The 18,428-nt window shown below is 39.9% G+C and overlaps 1 protein-coding gene across 2 annotated transcripts in view; it reads right to left on the bottom strand.

Moving 5' to 3' along the window:
• LOC142166338 (uncharacterized) overlaps positions 1 to 18,028 on the bottom strand; it is a 48,809-nt gene extending 30,781 nt beyond the window's left edge. Inside the window, exons 1-2 of one of the 2 annotated variants that reach the window (XR_012696684.1) lie at positions 17,377 to 18,028; positions 4,286 to 8,550 (exon numbers count right to left, since the gene is read on the bottom strand). Coding sequence is in view for 1 of the 2 variants with exons in the window: in XM_075225378.1 (XP_075081479.1) it covers positions 7,339 to 8,457 (1,119 nt within the window). In the remaining variant the exon portion in view is untranslated. Of the gene's footprint in view, positions 1 to 1,203; positions 8,551 to 17,376 lie in introns of those variants that run through there. The other variant, XM_075225378.1, reaches the window with a different exon arrangement.
• Positions 18,029 to 18,428: the final 400 nt, after the last annotated feature.

Consider the following 18,428-nt stretch of genomic DNA (forward strand, 5'->3'; position numbering starts at 1 on the left):
CTAACTTGAATCGCCAATTCATCTAAAATCAGTAGCAATAACGTGTAAGCACCTGCAGAAATTATGTTTTTGTAACTAACAAATCTTTTCTGCAATCAGTTTACTCTCTTTGTTTTTCTTGAAATTGATAGATATCATGCCTATAGGTTCTGTTTAACGCCTAGGCAAGCCTTAGGGTAAACTTTTATAACTGCATCAGTCTTTTATAATTACAACCAGCAGGCAGGCCTAATTCGGACTTCTTATCTGAAAATATGTAATAAATCAGCCTGCCTTAACGTTTAAGTTTAATACAGACCAAACCAGTATGTGCAAGACATGCTAAAATCTATGGCTTATCTGATTTAAGGAGGTTTACTTGAGCCTTACTTGCTTATTTGCCCTCCCATTTATTGCATTATGTGTTTTGATTGACGCCTTAGTATTTTGTCCTTTGAAACTCCCCAAAAAGCCTCAACTCCCTCCTTTTTAGGATTAGTAGTCTCAATGCCTCCGAGACTGATAGGATTGTGGGACGGGTACTAGCATGCAATAAGTAACGATACCATTCCGCGCTTTAATACCTTAACGGAGTGGGAAAGGTAGATATGGATATGATGACCGGTGCGCTAATATCACGTGCGACCCCTCTTCTGAGGAGTGATCGCTGGGTATTGCATTGAAGTGATCCATATTAATTATAAACTTAGGACTCCCTCCCTTTATTTGCTTTCATCTTTTCTTGTAAAATTATTCAAATCTTTTTTTTTATTTCTACCCTCTCTATATACTTTCAAAAGTTTTCAACCTAATTGCAATGTTATATGCGAGTCCTTATTTGAGCTTTGATTGTTTACTTGTAAAGTCACAAATGCAACATGGCCGGGAACCACACTAGTGGATCTTGAGGGTTGCCTAACACCTTCCCCTCGAGATAATTTCTAGTCCTTACCCGAACTCTGGTTTTCCAACTCAAACTCTTCTAAAAAGTGTCCTAATGCACTATAATCATTAGGTGGCGACTCTTCAACTTCTAAACCCAATTCTCGAAAGGGAATAGAGTTGTCCTCCCAATGTCGTATACCTGATTTCTAACCCCACGGTTAGAGAAAAAAGGGGGCGTCGACATCCGGTATTTCATGTTTTGATACTCCGAAGGTATCATGGTGATTTTTCGCACGTATTGGATTTCAGTTCAATTCAGTTGGTCAAGGATCTATCTTATGTTGAGGAGCCAGTGAGAATATTGGACAGGTAGGTTAGAAAGATGAGGTCAAAGAACATTGCATCATTGAAGGTTTAGTGGCGTGGTCAGCCGATCGAGGAGGCGACCTAGGAGACCGAGCAGGATATGTACAGTCGTTACCCTCATCTTTCCACTACTTCAGGTATGTCTCTATGCTCGTTCAAGGACGAACGAATGTTTAAGTGTGGGAGGATATAACGACCCAGCTGGTCGCTTTAAGAATTAATGCTCGATCCCCTGTTAACTGTTTTCCCCGTGTTTATTTTTGCAATTTTGATTTACCGGGATGTATGGTTTTGAGTTTCGAAGAGTTTTGAGATACTCAGTCCCTAAATGAGAGTTTAAATTTTAGAAATTGGACCGTAGTCGGAGCAGTGTGAAGACAGCCTCAGAATGGAATTTTATTGGTTCTGTTAGCTCCGTTGGTGATTTCGGGCTTAGAGGTGTGTTCAGATTGTGTTTTGGAGGTCCGTAGCTAATTTACGTTTGAAATGCCGAAAGTCAAATTTTTGAAGTTTCCGGTTCGATTGTGAGATTTTGATATCGGGGTCGGAATGGGATTCCGGAAGTTGGAGTAGCTCCGTAGTATTGAATGTGACGTGCTTGCAAAATCTCAGGTCATTCAGGCAAGGTTTGGTAGACGTTTTGATCGAAAGTGTAATTTGAGAGTTTTTTGGGATTGTTAGGCTTGAATCCGATGTAAAATTGGTGTTTTGATGTTGTTTTGAGTGTTCCGAAGATTGGAACAAGTTTGAATGATGTTTTAGGATTGGTTGGCATGTTTGGTTGAGGTCCCGGGGGCCTCGTGTGTGTTTCGGATGCTCAACGGGGCATTTTGGAACTTGTTGGAATTGCAGAAGAATTGTAGCAGCCAGTTCTAGTTTCCTTCTTCGCATTCACGAGTAGGATCTCGCGTTCACGAAGAGGAGTTGGGGCTGGGGGAGTTTTAATGCTTCGCGTTCACGAAGGTTCTCCTGCATTTGCGAAGCTGGAGGAGATGTTGCATCGCATTCGCGACCTGGTAATCGCGTTCGCGATGAAGGAAGCTAGACCCAAGCGAAGTTGTACTTCGCGAACGAGAGGGTCCTTCCGTGTTCGCGAAGAAGGAATAACTGGGCAGTATTTAAATAGTCAATCCGTGACCCTTCTTCATTTTCCACCATTTTTGAACGGGATTGAAGCTTTTGAGGGAGTTTCTTGAGGAAACCAAAGGGGAATCACTTGGAGGTAATATTCTTGACTTCATAACTCATTTATATGTTTTTAAAGGTCTAATTAGTGGTGAAAACTAGGGAAAAATCAGTGCAAAATGGGTAATTAGGGCTTGAGATTAAGAGACCTTAAAATGGGTATTTGAGGGGCAATTGAACTCCGATTCTAGTGTTCTTGATATGTATAGACTCATGAGAGTATGAAGATTCTGAAAATGTTAATGTTACCCGATTCCGAGATGTGGGCCCGAGGGGCATTTTGGTCATTTTACTTAATTTTGCATATTAGCTTAGAATTTATTTGTAGAATCAGTTACTTGAAGTGTTATTTACATTATGTTGTTGAATTGAATAGATTTGGATCATTTGGAGTCAAGTACTCGTGTCAAGAATGTGGTATTTGGTTGATTTTGAGTCGGTTCGAGGTAAGTGGCTTGCCTAACCTTGTGTGGGGGAGACTCCTCTTAGGATTTGGTATTATTGATAATTGAAATGCCTTGTACGTGAGGTGATGAGTGCGTACTTGTGCTAATTGTTAAAAATCTGATTTTCATTAGGTAATTACTAGTGTCACACCTCCTTTTTACCTACCCCCGGAAGGGTAGTATAAGTGAGTTTTTTTTCAATTTAAGTGACAATCGAAACAAGATCATTTATTTATAAAATTCAGAGTCGCCGCTTGGGATATTTATGGTGTCCCAAGTCACCGGTTTTAAATCCCGAATCGAGGAAAGATTGACTCTGTTTTACAGTCCGCGAACACAGAAATCCGGGTAAGGAATTCTGTTAACCCGGGAGAAGGTGTTAGGCATTCCCGGATTCTGTGGTTCTAGCATGGTCGCTCAACTATTATAATTGGCCTATTATCTGATTTTAGTACATGTTTTAGCCTATGGTGTAATTTTAAACTTTAAAATCGCTTTTAATTATTTTAAGAAAGATTTCAACACCATCTAAAACATGTCTTTGGACCGCGCCACATGAAATGCACCCGCAATCCGAAACACATTTTATTCAACGTTGTTAACATTTGGATTTGGGTCACATGAAATGCACACCCAAGTTTAGGAAGGTAATATTATTAAAATAACGCGCCTAAAGCAATTACGCGTCTTTAACTTTGCGAGGGCCATGGGAAATTTGCTAAATGGTGCGTCTCAAATTAATTCAAAGGATTTTATTATTCGAAGTTGTTATAATCGGGTAACATGAAATGCACACCCAAATTGAGGATTACGTATCACAACTACGTCACGGGAACCATACCCGTTGCTATGACAATTTTATTATGCTCCCAAAAAATTGGCCTACGCACGTGTGGTCAACTCAAACATTTTACTAGCGGAACGAGAAAGTAAAGTAAAACCACTAAAATGATAAATTCAAATTTTCCATTCTTGTTGTCCACCCCCCGTTCAACATGACAAAAATTCTAACATTCTTTGCATTTGCATAATGCTATATCTTCAAGATAATTACTACAACCACAAACATCCAAGACAAATAAACTAGATGAAAACAAAGAGGCCTAAAATCCATATTAACATGGACCAAAACCAGAAAAGCTATTTGAAATTTCCATGTCCTGCACAACTCCAAAATCCTTAGTGCCTTATTTTGTTAAGAAAACATAGTGATGGATTAATGGTCCAACAGTCATAAGACAAAATCTATAAATTGTTTTCAATCGAAAATTCAAATAAAAATCCCAACTCAAACAAGCATAAGAGAACAGAAGACTAGAGGAATTAAAAACTTAACCATGGATACAACGATTAAAGCAAGACTAAAAATAAAACACAGAACACTCACATGGGAAATGACGGAAAGGAAGAGTTTAGAATCGGACCTTAATAATATTAACAAGAACTCAGTTACAACACACTCCAGCGAACTCAATCTGACTGAAAAATGCAACAGTAGCAGGAGCTTGGACCGCAAACCCTGTCGACAACCTCGAATCGGCACCGAAAAGCTCGAAACTCGACTGGCGACGAAACTAAAAGGGAGAGACCGTTTATAACAAGGTTTGGTAGTTATTTGGAGTTGAGTTCAGGTTCAATTCCAGTCGGGTTTCACGACTGATTTTCCTGCTTTTTATGATTGTTTCACGAGAGCTTTTGGGACTACTTTGTGGTTAAGTAGCTGCACATTTCTGGGACAATTTTCAGCTCGTTTTGGAGCATGTTTGAGAATGATTTCGAGCTGAAATTTCGCTCGTGTTTCTGGCCAAACTTCGGACTGTTTTACGGAGGATTCAAGAAGGTTTCATGGCTGTTGTAGTTGTGATCGACGAAGAAGAAGAAATAGTAGCGACGGGATCCTTTGATGCTGAAGAAGAAGATTTCGAGAGGGGCTCGTTTCTTGTCACAAATGACTGAAGGGTCGATTTTTGGAATTGCGGCAATGATTGTTTTTCTTGGAGTCCCTAGGTCTTAGGCTCTCATTTCTTTTTGTATTCCCTTTTGCTGATCGTCCTTCGGCCTTCTTTTTTTGTGTGTATAGGTTTAGATTAGTTTTATAGGTTTTTTTAGGTTAAGGGGTATGGGCCTAGGAATTATGGGCTTAAAAATTATAGGCTAGGTTCGGAAGTTAGGCTTAAAAAAATGGGTCGCTTGAGCCCAAGTTTTATTCTTTCCCCGCGAACGAGACTAAAAGTACGATCTCATTTATTAATAAATCCTACTATTAAAATAATTATTAAAATAAAATTAACCATTAAAAAAACCTATTTTTTGGTTTTTTCAAATATCATATTAACATAAAAATACGATACTATTTTTTGTATTTTTTTAAGATTAAAAATGACTACAAAACATTAATGAACCTATTATTTGTAATTTTCGTTTTCTTGTAATAAAATAAAGTAAAAGAGTAAAAATAAGTTGAAATAGCTATATTAGGCCTAAATTAAATATTTACGTGCTAAAATATAAAAAATCTTAGGGAGGGTCAAAAATTACATGTCTACAGCTGCCCCTCTTTGACCGAAAATGCGAAGAGTTTTCGGACAAAGAATGACTAGACAGGTTTTTTGACCCGACCCTTATTTGGAGAGACTAAAACTAAGAGAGAGGGGAATGTGATCGAGCCCTGGTATCCGAACTGCCTACATATCCTTGGCTATAAAGGAATCAGGCCATGTGTAGTTTAGAGGTGAGTGAGATGATGGAGTATGCCGAGGTGGAGAGCCAGTCGAGGTGCCGTTCCACCGAGGTTCCGGTCTGCGGGCTTGTTATTACATCAAAATCAAAAGAAATGAAAAAGAATAACTAAGCCTGTCAACTACGAGTTACAAGATTCCTATCTATAAGTCTTCTGAAGCTTGATCTTGAGCCTTGAATGGTTCTTCATGCAGACTTTGGATTTGAACCTTGACGCTTGCTAGTTGCAGGTGCTAGCTCGTTCGTCTTCAGATTTTCGGATCAAGACCGAACATGTAGTGCTTGTGACCTCAACCATGTCTCAAGAAGCTCATATCTGTCATCAACTTCTGCATTTGAATTAACTTTTTGGCTTTCTCTTTTTTTTCTTTATTGTGACTAACTTCTGTTGATCACCTCAGACTGCTGACTCGCATTCTTGCCACGAGCTTCTTTTATTGCTGACTTGAATTTTAATCAGAGATGCTTTCCCTTTTCTTCAGGTGGACGCCTGATTACTGAACTCGAATTATAAATTGAGATGCTTTCCTTTTTCCCCAGGTGGACGCCAGATTACCAACACCTAAATTGTTTCCTTTCCTTAAAATTGGTGATGCACTCCCTTGCACTCCAAGTGATCGCCTGATTGCCAAAGGTTTTATCTGTATTCCCCTGCTTTCCAGGTAGGCGCTTGATTTTCAAGACTTTGACTGTATTCCCATGCTCTCCAGGTGGGCGCCTGATTGCTGAACTTGAACTGTATCCCCGTGCTCTCCAGGTGGGCGCCTGATTGCTAAACTTGAACTGTATTCCCCTGCTCTCCAGGTTGGCTCCTGATTTCTGAACTTGAACTGTAGTCCCGTGCTCTCCAGGTCGGCGCCTGATTGTTCAACTTGAACTGTATTCCCGTGCTCTCCAGGTGGGCGCCTGATTGCTGAACTTGAAGTGTATTCCCGTGCACTCCAAGTGGGCGCCTGACTGCTGAACTTGAACTGTATTCCCGTGCTCTCTAGGTGGGTGCCTTACTGCTGAACTTGAACTGTATTCCTGTGCTCTCTAGGTGGGCGCTTGATTGCTGAACTTGAATTGTATTCCCGTGATCTCCAGGTGGTGCTTGATTGCTGAACTTGAACTGTATTCCCGTGCTCTCCAGGTGGGCACCTGATTGCTGAACTTGAACTGTATTCCCGTGCTCTCCAGGTGGGCGCCTGATTGTTGAACTTGAACTGTATTCCTGTACTCTCCAGGTGGGCGCCTGATTGCTGAACATGAACTGTATTCCCATGCTCTCCAGGTGGGCGCCTGATTGCTGAACTTGAAGTGTATTCCCGTGCACTCCAAGTGGGCGCCTGACTGCTGAACTTGAACTGTATTCCCGTGCTCTCTAGGTGGGTGCCTTACTGCTGAACTTGAAATGTATTCTTGTGCTCTCTAGGTGGGTGCTTGATTGCTGAACTTGAATTGTATTCCCGTGATCTCCAGGTGGTGCTTGATTGCTGAACTTGAACTGTATTCCCGTGCTCTCCAGGTGGGCACCTGATTGCTGAACTTGAACTGTATTCCCGTGCTCTCCAGGTGGGCGCCTGATTGCTGAACTTGAACTGTATTCCCGTGCTCTCCAGGTCGGCACCTGATTGTTGAACTTGGACTGTATTCTCGTGCTCTCAAGGTGGGCGCCTGATTGCTGAACTTGAAGTGTATTCCCGTGCTCTCCAGGTGGGCGCCTAACTGCTGAACTTGAACTGTATTCCCGTGCTCTCTAGGTGGGCGCCTGATTGCTGAACCTGAATTGTATTCCCGTGCTCTCCAGGTGGTGCCTGATTGCTAAACTTGAACTATATTCTAGTGCTTCCAGGTGGGCGATTGATTGCTGAACTTGAACTGTATTCCCGTGCTCTCCAGGTGGGCGCCTGATTGCTGAACTTGAACTGTATTCCCGTGCTCTCCAGGTGGGCGCCTGATTGCTGAACTTGAACTGTATTCTCGTGCTCTCCAGGTGGGCGCCTGACTGCTTAACTTGAACTGTATTCCCGTACTCTCCAGGTGGGCGCCTGATTGTTGAACTTGATTTGTATTCCCGTGCTCTCCAGGTGGTGCATGATTGCTGAACTTGAACTGTATTCCTGTGCTCTCCAGGTGGGCGCCTGATTTCTGAACTTGAACTGTATTCCGTGCTCTCCAGGTGGCCGCCTGATTGCTGAACTTGAACTGTATTCTCGTGCTTTCCAGGTGGGTGCCTGATTTCTGAACTTGAACTGTATTCCCGTGCTCTCCAGGTGGGTGTCTGATTTCTGATCTTGAACTGTATTCCTGTGCTCTCCAGGTGGGCATCTGATTTCTGAACTTGAACTGTATCCTCGTGCTCTCCTGGTGGGCGCATGATTGCTGAACTCGAATTGTATTCGCGTGCTCTCCAGGTGAGCCCCTGACTACTAAACTTGAACTGTACTCCCGTGCTCTCTAGGTGGGTGCCTGATTGCTGAACTTGAATTGTATTCCTGTGCTCTCCAGGTGGGCACCTAACTTCTAAACTTGAATTGTATACCCGTGCTCTCCAGGTGGGCGCCTGATTGCTGAACTTGAATTGTATTCCCGTGCTCTCTAGATGGGCGCCTGATTGCTGAACTTGAATTGTATTCCCATGCTCTCCAGGTGGGCGCCTTACTGCTGAACTTGAACTGTATTCCCGTGCTCTCCAGGTGGGCGCGTGATTGCTGAACTTGAATTGTATTCCCATGCTCTTCAGGTGGGCGCCTGATTGCTGAACTTGAATTGTATTCCCGTGCTCTCCAGGTGGGCGCCTGATTGCTGAACTTGAATTGTATTCCCGTGCTCTCCAGGTGGGCGCCTGATTGCCGAACTTGAATTGTATTCCCATGCTCTCCAGGTGGGCTCCTGACTACTGAACTTGAATTGTATTTCCGTTCTTTCTAGGTGGGCGCCTGATTGCTGAACTTGAATTGTATTCTACCTGTTTTCCAAGTGGGTACCCGATTTCAACAAAAATAGATAAAACAAAGAAAAGTTTCTGCCCCAGTTTGGTAGTTGGGCACATATGTGAGTGTTAAACTGAATCATGTAACCAAACATTGCTAAGAATTTGACATCTAGGTCCCATTATCCAGTGGGGTCCTAACAATTCTTAACTAAATGACAATTTTTAAATCTAAGTTATATCTTCTAAAGGTGTGACTTCCGCTAAATCTTGTTATCTAAGAGGGTCTTAAACTACACCCCACTATCTAGAAGGGTCCTGAAGATAAAAAATCAAGTATTATCTTAATAGTGACAATTTTTACGGCTGAATTACACTACCCTACAACAGAGCTTACGCCAAATCTTGTTTTCTAATGGAAGTCTTAACGCTAAGTCCCATTATTCAGGAGGGTCCTGAAAACTCTTAATTGCATCCTATCTCAAACATGCAAACTTTGAAGCCTACTTATGTTCCTTTGGGGTACATTTATGTTAGATATTGCTACTCAAGATTGTTTTGAATATTAAACTAGGTCCCATTATCTAGGAGGGTTCTGAAAATTTAATGTCAAACCTGTTTGGTGCCTGCCTTTCCTTACGGAGGGTCCCTCCGAAACAATCAAAAATTTTTGCCCATGTTTCAATCAAAAAAAACTTTATGAATTTAAACATGGTGGTTGGTTTGTGGCCTTGAACTTCTAAGACGACTGCTCCTTCATTTCCCATGATAACTTTAATTTCCACTCGAAGACCTTGCTTGTTTATTGACTAACCACTTTCTCTGACACCCTTTTCACAGAAAATACCTCGTCTCCATTCAGACCTGATACCCTCCATCTGTTGCATTGCTCATGAACCAAACATTTGTGTCTTACATGAATCTCAAAGCACGACAATCACCACCCGCTCAGTGCGTGTGTTGTTCTTTCTCGACTTAAACCACTGGCCTTGGACTTGAAGTCTATTGCTCCTTCACTTGCCATGATAACTTTGATTTCTGCTTAGAAGACCTTGCTTGTCACTGGTTAACCACTTTGTTTGTCAATCTTATCACAGAAAATACCTTTGATCCGTTCATCTTACACCCTCCATCTGTTGCATTGTTCATGAATTGATATATACCAAACCTTTGTATTTCACATGAATCCCAAAGCATGTTGATTGTTAGCAACTTAGTGCACACGTTATTCTTTCCTAACTTATGCCACTTTGATGTGCTGGCCAGATCCCGTTTTGTGCAATTGGAAAGCTGGTGGCAAATTTTGAAGTCATTTCTCACTTATTTTGACCACACAGACTCAGGAAGAGGAAGTAAACAAGACAAAAGGAACAGAGTAAAGGATAAAGGAAAGAGATGATTCCTAACAATAAAAACTACAAAGTAGAAACCTATCAGATGTGGATACCAAATCTAATGACCATGACATGCACCTGTGGCCTATTGTGTTGAGCAAGTATGATGTTCAACTCCTGTTATACCCCTAAATCGTGAAACTGGGCTTCAATGCTCCAATTATCCAATCTGATTCACAATCCTTATTTGACTTGTAGTGGCCGAAGGGTTTTCACCATCAAGCCTCTCTCATTTTGTTCTTTCTCTCAACTTATAGTCACCTCAAGGTGCCCGTGAAGGTTTTCATCCATAAGACTCTCTCATTTTGATTTTTCTCAGCTTTCATCGCCTTGTGGTACCCGTGAGGGTTTTCATCAATAAAACTCTCTCGTTTTTCATTTCCCTTGTTTGGATCGGAGTGTTGCCCCTGATATGATTCACCTCTACTTGCTCGCCTTGGCATCTCTCGAAGACTGATCGGAAGGTCTTTCTTTGGACCGTAACGTGGGCTTTTGGATGGGGTTAGAAAGAAAGGGTATCAAAAGGCTCAAAACAACTCATTTGGGTTCAAGATTACAACTTTCGGAATCAGATTTCTTACAAGAACCACAACTTCTGCCCCAGTTTCTTGCTTGGGGACTGTTGGATTTTTATTTTTGATGGGACCGAACTGTGAGGCTGCCTACGTATCCTTAAAAGGAATCAGGTCGAACGTAGTTCATGTCATAGGAATTACTTTGTTGTTGTGATTTTCTTTCTTTTTTCTTCCTTTTTCTCCTCTTTTCTTTTCTTTCTTTTTTTCTCTTTTTGTTGTTTTGTTGTTTTCTCTTTCTTTCATTTTCTTTTTCTTCTCTTTTTTCTTTTTTCTTTTCCTTTTCTTCTTCTTTTTCTCTCTTTTTCTTCTTTTTCTTTTCTCTTTTTCCTTTACTTATCTTTCACGCTTGCATTTCTGATCTTTGCTACTGATTCCGAAAGAGGGATATGAAAGAAAATAAATAAGGCTCAAAGGGGTAACGAAGGATAAAGTGTTTAGATAGAAGAACAAAATCCCTTTGTCATTCCAATCTACAAAACATGCCAAGTGCAAAATACACAATTAAACAAACCAAGGAAAACATTTGTAACATCTTTTGATTGTACCAGATTTGACAACCATATCCACACATTCGCCTTCTGCATATGTTAACTACAAAGCACCTTTGGACAACACCCTCACTCTAATTACCACGAACGACCTCTGTCAATTTGGGCAAACTTGCCTTTAGCTTCAACCTGAAGCGGCATGATGCATTTTAATAAGGTTTCTTTATGTTCTATCTACCCCAGTTTCACACAATTTGGGCTTGAAGTGATCTCAAAATGCCTTTACTTATTTCGCTCAAATGTCCCTACATCTTCAATATTGTTTCATTGCTTCGTGATTAAACTGACTTTAAAACTAGGCTGAGAATTACGCGTGCATGTCATGTCACTAGACTCAACAGGAAAAGAACTATAAAAAGAAAAGAGAACTAAACAAAAATGACTAGAAATCACAAAAAACAGAAAATTGCATTAGACAGATGGTGAAAGGGTTTGGACAACAAAACAAACAAACTAAACTGGGGTTACAAACCTAGAACAAACCTAGATAACACTAAATGGGCTACTATGACTAAACAAACTAGGCAAAATAAAAGGATAGAAGGGTTTGAGTCACAAGGCAATATCCGAATTACAACCCTAAAATAACTCGGACAACAGAAATAACAACAAAATAAACCACCAAAACTCCTCCCTGGCTAACCAAGAAAATAGCGTCTTTCCAATCATCAAACTCAACATCTTAGCCACTGACTTCTGCATCATCAATACTAGGACCTTCACAAGTCTTCATCACATTGTTCTTAACAGATTGCTTTTGGGTTCCCTTTGCTTGCTCGTTCTTAGGTCAACATCTGATAACACTGAAAGCTTCATAGCGCGTGGACCTTTGAGGATCCCGGAAGAACTCTCACATTCCTTTTCAAAATAAATCATACCCACCATATGTGTCTCATTATGCACAGGTGACGGACTTTGGCTAGTGTCTGCTGCATCTGGATTTTGCACGAAAATGTTGCCTGCATCAATAAGCTTCTGAATCGCATTCTTCAGATTCCAACACTTCTCTATGTCATGACCCGGGGCACCTGAGCAATATGCGCTCCTTTGAGAAAAATCAAACTTCTTTAGAAGAGGGTTTGGCATTTTTATCTGGGTCGGCTTCAACATGTCCAATTTCCCTAGCCTCTGGAACAGACTGGCATATGACTCTCCTAATGGAGTGAAAGTTTTCTTCTTCCGTAACCTCTCGTTCTTAAATGCTTGATTGGGCCGGAAACCTGATCTAGGGGGTTTTCGGTAGGCTCGTGGGGGTAGATAGGCATTTTGTGGAGTTGGGTACTGGGAAACTGATGTACGACTTTGGGAATTCTATGGAGTGAAGTAGCATTGGGGAGGGTCATCTGGTGCACAAGGATATCAACGGGGATGATGTCGGGGCTGGAACTGTTGAGCAAGAAGGCCCATCGGATCATCTTTTCTGTTTCTCTTTCTTCCACCCAAGTTTACTGGGATGTTCTGAATGTCTCTCGAACAGCTCATGCTTTTGCATGACTTGATTCCCTTTTCTACTAGCTCCCCCATTTTTAACACATCATTGAAGGCTTTCCCAAGGCCGGGATCAAATGACTGATGTAGGTGGGCCTCTGGGCTTGTAGGAAAAGCTCAACCATTTCTTCTTCACCAATAGTGGTATTGACTCGAGCAGTTTGCTCCCTCCATCTGAGCCCAAACTCCCTAAAGCTTTCCTCCAGCTTCTTTTCCATTTTAGATAGGGAGGAGCGGTCTGGGGTAACACCTGATCTATATTGAAAGCAATGAACAAAATCTTGAGCCATGTCACCCAATGTAAGCCACTTACCAACATCTTGACGATTATGCCATTCCAAAGCTGTCCCAGTCAGGCTCTCACTGAAATATGCCATCAACAAATCATCTTTCTCACCAACACTTCTCATTTCACTGCAATAATCCCTCAAATGGGCTACCGGATCTCCACACCCATCATACAAGTTAAACTTTGGCACTTTAAATCCCGCAGGTAGACGAACGTCGGGGGACATAGACAATTCTTTGTAAGACATGCTACCCTGGTCTCCCATTGCTTGCTTGTTCTTTAAGGACTGTTCTATTCTTTTCAACCTCCTGGGTATCCCATCTCGCCCTTTTCTTCCTATGAACTTTTCATTTTCATCATAAGGCTCATCCCGCGGGCCCTGCTTGTATGAGTTGGGAACCTTGTGGGCAACATCTGAGGGGTAATATTGGGCATCGTGAGCTTTGAGTGGGTGTTCATTGTTGGGGATGGTGGATAAGACAGGAGGGCAATTTTTGGGAAAGGTAATTGGAAGATGAGTGATAGAGCTACTAGGGTGGTTGGGAAAGCCATGATAAGCGGGTGGATCTGGAGAGTATGGGGGATCATCTGGCACTATGACCGGTGTTTGGGTAAGGGTAGAATTTAGAAAGCTAGGAGGTGGCGGGGGTGGTGCCTTCCCAGTCATCCAAGCATGATACATGTCCGTCATGTGTTGTCTTAACATCCTTACCTCATTAGCCAAACCAGTGTCCTGTTCAACCAATTGCTTTCGGGCACCGGTATCAACCAACCCAGTTCGGTTGTTGTCCGCCATTGCCTTTTATGTTGCGGAGAGGAGTTACTAATTCGAGAACCACAAACCAACCACCTTTCTGCTATGAAGATATCAAAAGGAACAAAATGGGGCCATCCTGTTAACGTTAGGGCATTAACAGCTAAAATATCACATTGCATGCAATGCACCTAGTCACATTTATCGGTGCTAGAATGACTTCGAGGGTCATAAGGTCACTTGGAATCATCCCAATTTGCCCATTTGAATCTTCTCTTTTATTTTCTTTCCTCGCACTTCTTAGCTCGCTCATTTTCTTTCCCTTTTTTCTTTCTGATTATCGCTCTTTTCTTTCCTCTCATTTCTCACATCCCATGATTTCACCTCTTTTTTCCCTTTTTCTCTCTCTTTTTTTCCTTTTTTTTTTCTTTTAATAAATAAAAAATGATTCGATCGAACCTTATGTAGGTTGCCTACGTATCATGACGCCGGATGAATCAGATCTTTGCGTAGTTCTGGAAGATCGAGAGTAAAGAACATAAACTAACATTTCCTTTTTCATTTTCTTCTTCTTTTTTTTTCTTTTTACCTTAGTGACTACTCCGATGAGAAAAGTTTTTTATTTTTTTTGAATTTCCTAGACTGGATGCTCTATAACCTATTCTAAACTCAAGCTTAACGAGCATGTTTTTTTTTCTTTTTGAAACAAATACTCTATTAAGGAAAATCCTAGAAGATAAAAACCCCTTTTTATTAATTCTTCTTTTAGGAAGAAAATCTGAAGAATAAACCACAGCAAAGTATTTGAATTTTTATTTGATATCCTAACGCAAGATTTCGAAACAAGCAATAAACAAATAAAACCAAATATTTTTGGATTTCAATTTTGATTGCCTAACGGAAAAATTCTAATGATAAACAAAAGACAAAGTATGTTTTTTTTTATGTACAATATCCTAAAGTTCTAATGAAAATAAAAAGAATTTTTTTTTCCCATTTTTCACTAATTTCCCAAAGAAACGCCTCAAAAGAAACTCTTTTGGATTTTAAAATTAATACCTTAAAGAAAACTCTTAAAGAGGTACTAAAAGAAAATTCTCTTTTTTTTTTTTGAATTTTGGTCCCAATATAGTTAGGAAATATAAAAACAATTTTTATTTTGATATTAATTGCCTAAAGGAAAAACAATCTCAAAGGATTTTTTTTTCATTTTTAGAATTAGTATTCTGAAGAAAACTTATAACGGAAATATAAAAACGCAAAATTTCTTTTTTTGTTTTTGCTTTTTTTTTTGGATTTTTGACTTGTAACGCATTTCCAAATACAAAATAAGAAAAACAATAACACAAGACTCGACAAACATTACTAGACTATTACAAACTTTAACATCACCCAAAAGACTGGATAATACTATACAGAACTAGAAAGTAAAACATGAAAAATTGACTCAAAAACATGCAAAAGTATTTTTATAAAATTAACCTATGTGGTCAAAAGTGGCTAAAAATGCAAGATTTGGCTAAGACCCCGCATAGCCAAGAACCTAAGAATTACTAGGAAGACCGGACCCTATGTGGGTTGCCTACGTATCACGCCGCGAAAGACGAGAATCGGGTATGCGTAGTTCGGGCAGAGGATACGGGCGAGAAATAAAAGTAACAACTAATTTAGAAAAAAAATATTTTTTTCTCTTTTTTTTGGAAAAATGATGAAACACGCAAAATCTTTTTGGATTTTCTTTTTTCTTTTTTTGATTTTTGATTTTTCGAAAAATGATGAAAAAGTGCAAAATCTTTTTTTTTTTTCAATTTTCAAGCTCTTTTTTTTCCTTAACAAAAATGTGACAGAAAACATAATTAGGCCCCACTCGCTTTATCTTCACACTTGATCCTCTTTTTTTCTTCTTTTTTTCTTTTTTTCATTTGCCCTCAACTATCATTGGTCCGCCAAATGACCCTTTTACCCTTGAATAAATGCAACATGTAGCACATAGGATGCATCAAGATAGTCTGTTATTTTGGGTACACCTGTCCTAGATGGACCCAACCCTTGTGTTGAGTCCTCTAATTCAAGTGCACGTGATGCAAACAAACGTTCCTACTAGGGATCAGGCATGAGGTTTTGTTATACTAGGTTTAAAAACCTGAGTTTATTTGTTCTAGACCTGGCTTACTCGAGCGGACAGCTCGAGCCGAGGGGAGGCAGCGTACCGGGAATACAGAAGTTTCACCGGCTTTGCAACTTGTCCGAACCTCGTTCTAAAATTTGGGATATGACTCTAACAGAAGAGAAGTCACACGAAGTGCACACTTCTCCATGATTTAGAAGACTCAGAGAGAGGAAGGGTTTCGTAGTAGTTTATATACAGTTCACAGAATATCAAAGCAGTAAAAGCAACAATTAGCCCATTAGGCCCAAACATGTAACAAAATCAGATAATGTATAAAGCCAACTATAAAAATTCATCTAAACTCGAATTCTTGAATCCTGAACCAGAGATTCTGTGTTCGATCCCAAGCAGAGTCGCCAGAGCTGTCACACCTCCTTTTTACCTACCCTCGAAAGGGTAATATAAGGGAGTTTTTTCCAATTTAAATGACAATCAAAACGGGATAATTTATTTATTAAATTCAGAGTCGCCACTTGGGATATTTATGGCATCCCAAGTCACCGGTTTTAAATCCTGAATCGAGGAAAGATTAACTCTGTTTTACAGTCCGCGAACACAGAAATCCGGGTAAGGAATTCTGTTAACCCGGGAGAAGGTGTTAGGCATTCCCGGATTCTGTGGTTCTAGCACGGTCGCTCAACTATTATAATTGGCCTATTATCTTATTTAGGTACATGTTTTAGCCTAAGGTGTAATTTTAAACTTTAAAACCGCTTTTAATTAATTTAAGCAAGATTTCAACGCCATCTAAAACATGTCTTCGGACCGCGCCACATGAAATACACCCACAATCCGAAACACATTTTATTCAACGTTGTTAAGATTTGGATTTGGGTCACATGAAATGCACACCCAAGTTTAGGAAGGTAATATTATTAAAATAACGCGCCTAAAGCAACTACGCGTCTTCTTTAACTTTGCGAGGGCCATGAGAAATTTGCTAAATGGCGCGCCTCAAATTAATTCAAAGAGTTTTATTATTTGAAGTTGTTATAATCGGGTTACATAAAATGCACACCCAGATTGGGGATTACATATCACAACTACGTCACGGAAACCGTACCCGTTGCTATGGCAATTTTATTACGCTCCCGAAAAATTTGCCTACGCATATGTGGTCAGCTCAAACATGCTACTAGCGGAACGAGAAAGTAAAGTAAAACAATTAAAATGATAAATTTAATTTTTCCATTCTTGTTGTCCACCCCCATTCAAAATGACAAAAATTCTAACATTCTTTGCATTTGGATAATGCTATATCTTACAGATAATTACTACTACTACAAACATCCAAGACAAATAAACTAGATGAAAACAGAGAGGCCTAAAATCCATATTAACATGGACCAAAACCAGAAAAGCTATTTGAAATTTCCATGTCTCTCACAACTCCAAAATCCTAAGTGCCTTATTTTTGTTAGAAAACTTAGTGATGGATTAATGGTCCAGCAGTCATAAGACAAATCTATAAATTGTTTTCAATCGAAAATTCAAATAAAAATCCCAACTCAAACAAGCATAAGAGAACAGAAGACTAGAGGAATAAAAAACCTAACCATTGATACAACGATTAAAGAAAGACTAAAAATAAAACACAGAACACTCACATGGGAAATGACAGAAAGGAAGAGTTTAGAATCGGACCTTAATAACATTAACAAGAACTCAGTTACAACACACTCCAGCGAACTCAATCTGACCGAAAAAAGCAACAGTAGCAGGAGCTTGGACCGCGAACCCTGTCGACAACCTCGAATCGGCACCGAAAAGCTCGAAACTCGACCGGCGACGAAACTAAAATGGAGAGACCGTTTATAACAAGGTTTGGTAGTTATTTGGAGCCGAGTTCAGGTTCAATTCCAGCTGGGTTTCACGGCTGATTTTGCTGCTTTTAAGGATTATTTCACGAGAACCTTTGGGACTACTTTGGGGTTAAGCAGCTGCACATTTTTGGGACAATTTTCAGCTCGTTTTGGAGCATGTTTGAGAACGATTTTGAGCTGAAATTTCGCTCGTGTTTCTGGCCAAACTTCGGACTGTTTCACGGAGGATTCAAGCAGGTTTCATGGCTGTTGTAACTGTGATCGACGAAGAAGAAGAAACAGTGGCAACGGGATCCTTTGATGCTGAAGAAGAAGACTTCGAGAGGGGCTCGTTTCTTGTCACAAACGACTAAAGGGTCGATTTTTGGAATTGCGGCGCTGATTTTTTTCTTGGAGTCCCTAGGTCTTAGGCTCTCATTTCTTTTTGTATTCCCTTTTACTGATCGTCCTTCGGCCTTCTTTTTTTATGTGTATAGGTTTAGATTAGTTTTATAGGGTTTTTTAGGTTAAGGGGTATGGGCGTAGGAATTATGGGCTTAAAAATTATAGGCTAGGTCCGGAAATTAGGCTTAAAAAAATAGGTCGCTTGAGCCCAAGTTTTATTCTTTCCCTGCGAACGAGACTAAAAAGCGATCTTATTTATTAATTAATCCTACTATTAAAATAATTATTAAAATAAAACTAACCATTAAAACAAACCTATTTTTTGGTATTTTGAAATATCATATTAACATAAAAATACAATACTATTTTTTGTATTTTTTTAAGATTAAAAATGACTACAAAACATTAATGGACCTATTTTTTGTAATTTTCGTTTTCTTGTAATAAAATAAAGTAAAAGAGTAAAAATGAGTTGAAATAGCTATATTA

This window comes from Nicotiana tabacum, chromosome 11 (assembly GCF_000715075.1).
Source record: "Nicotiana tabacum cultivar K326 chromosome 11, ASM71507v2, whole genome shotgun sequence".
Taxonomy (NCBI): domain Eukaryota; kingdom Viridiplantae; phylum Streptophyta; class Magnoliopsida; order Solanales; family Solanaceae; genus Nicotiana; species Nicotiana tabacum.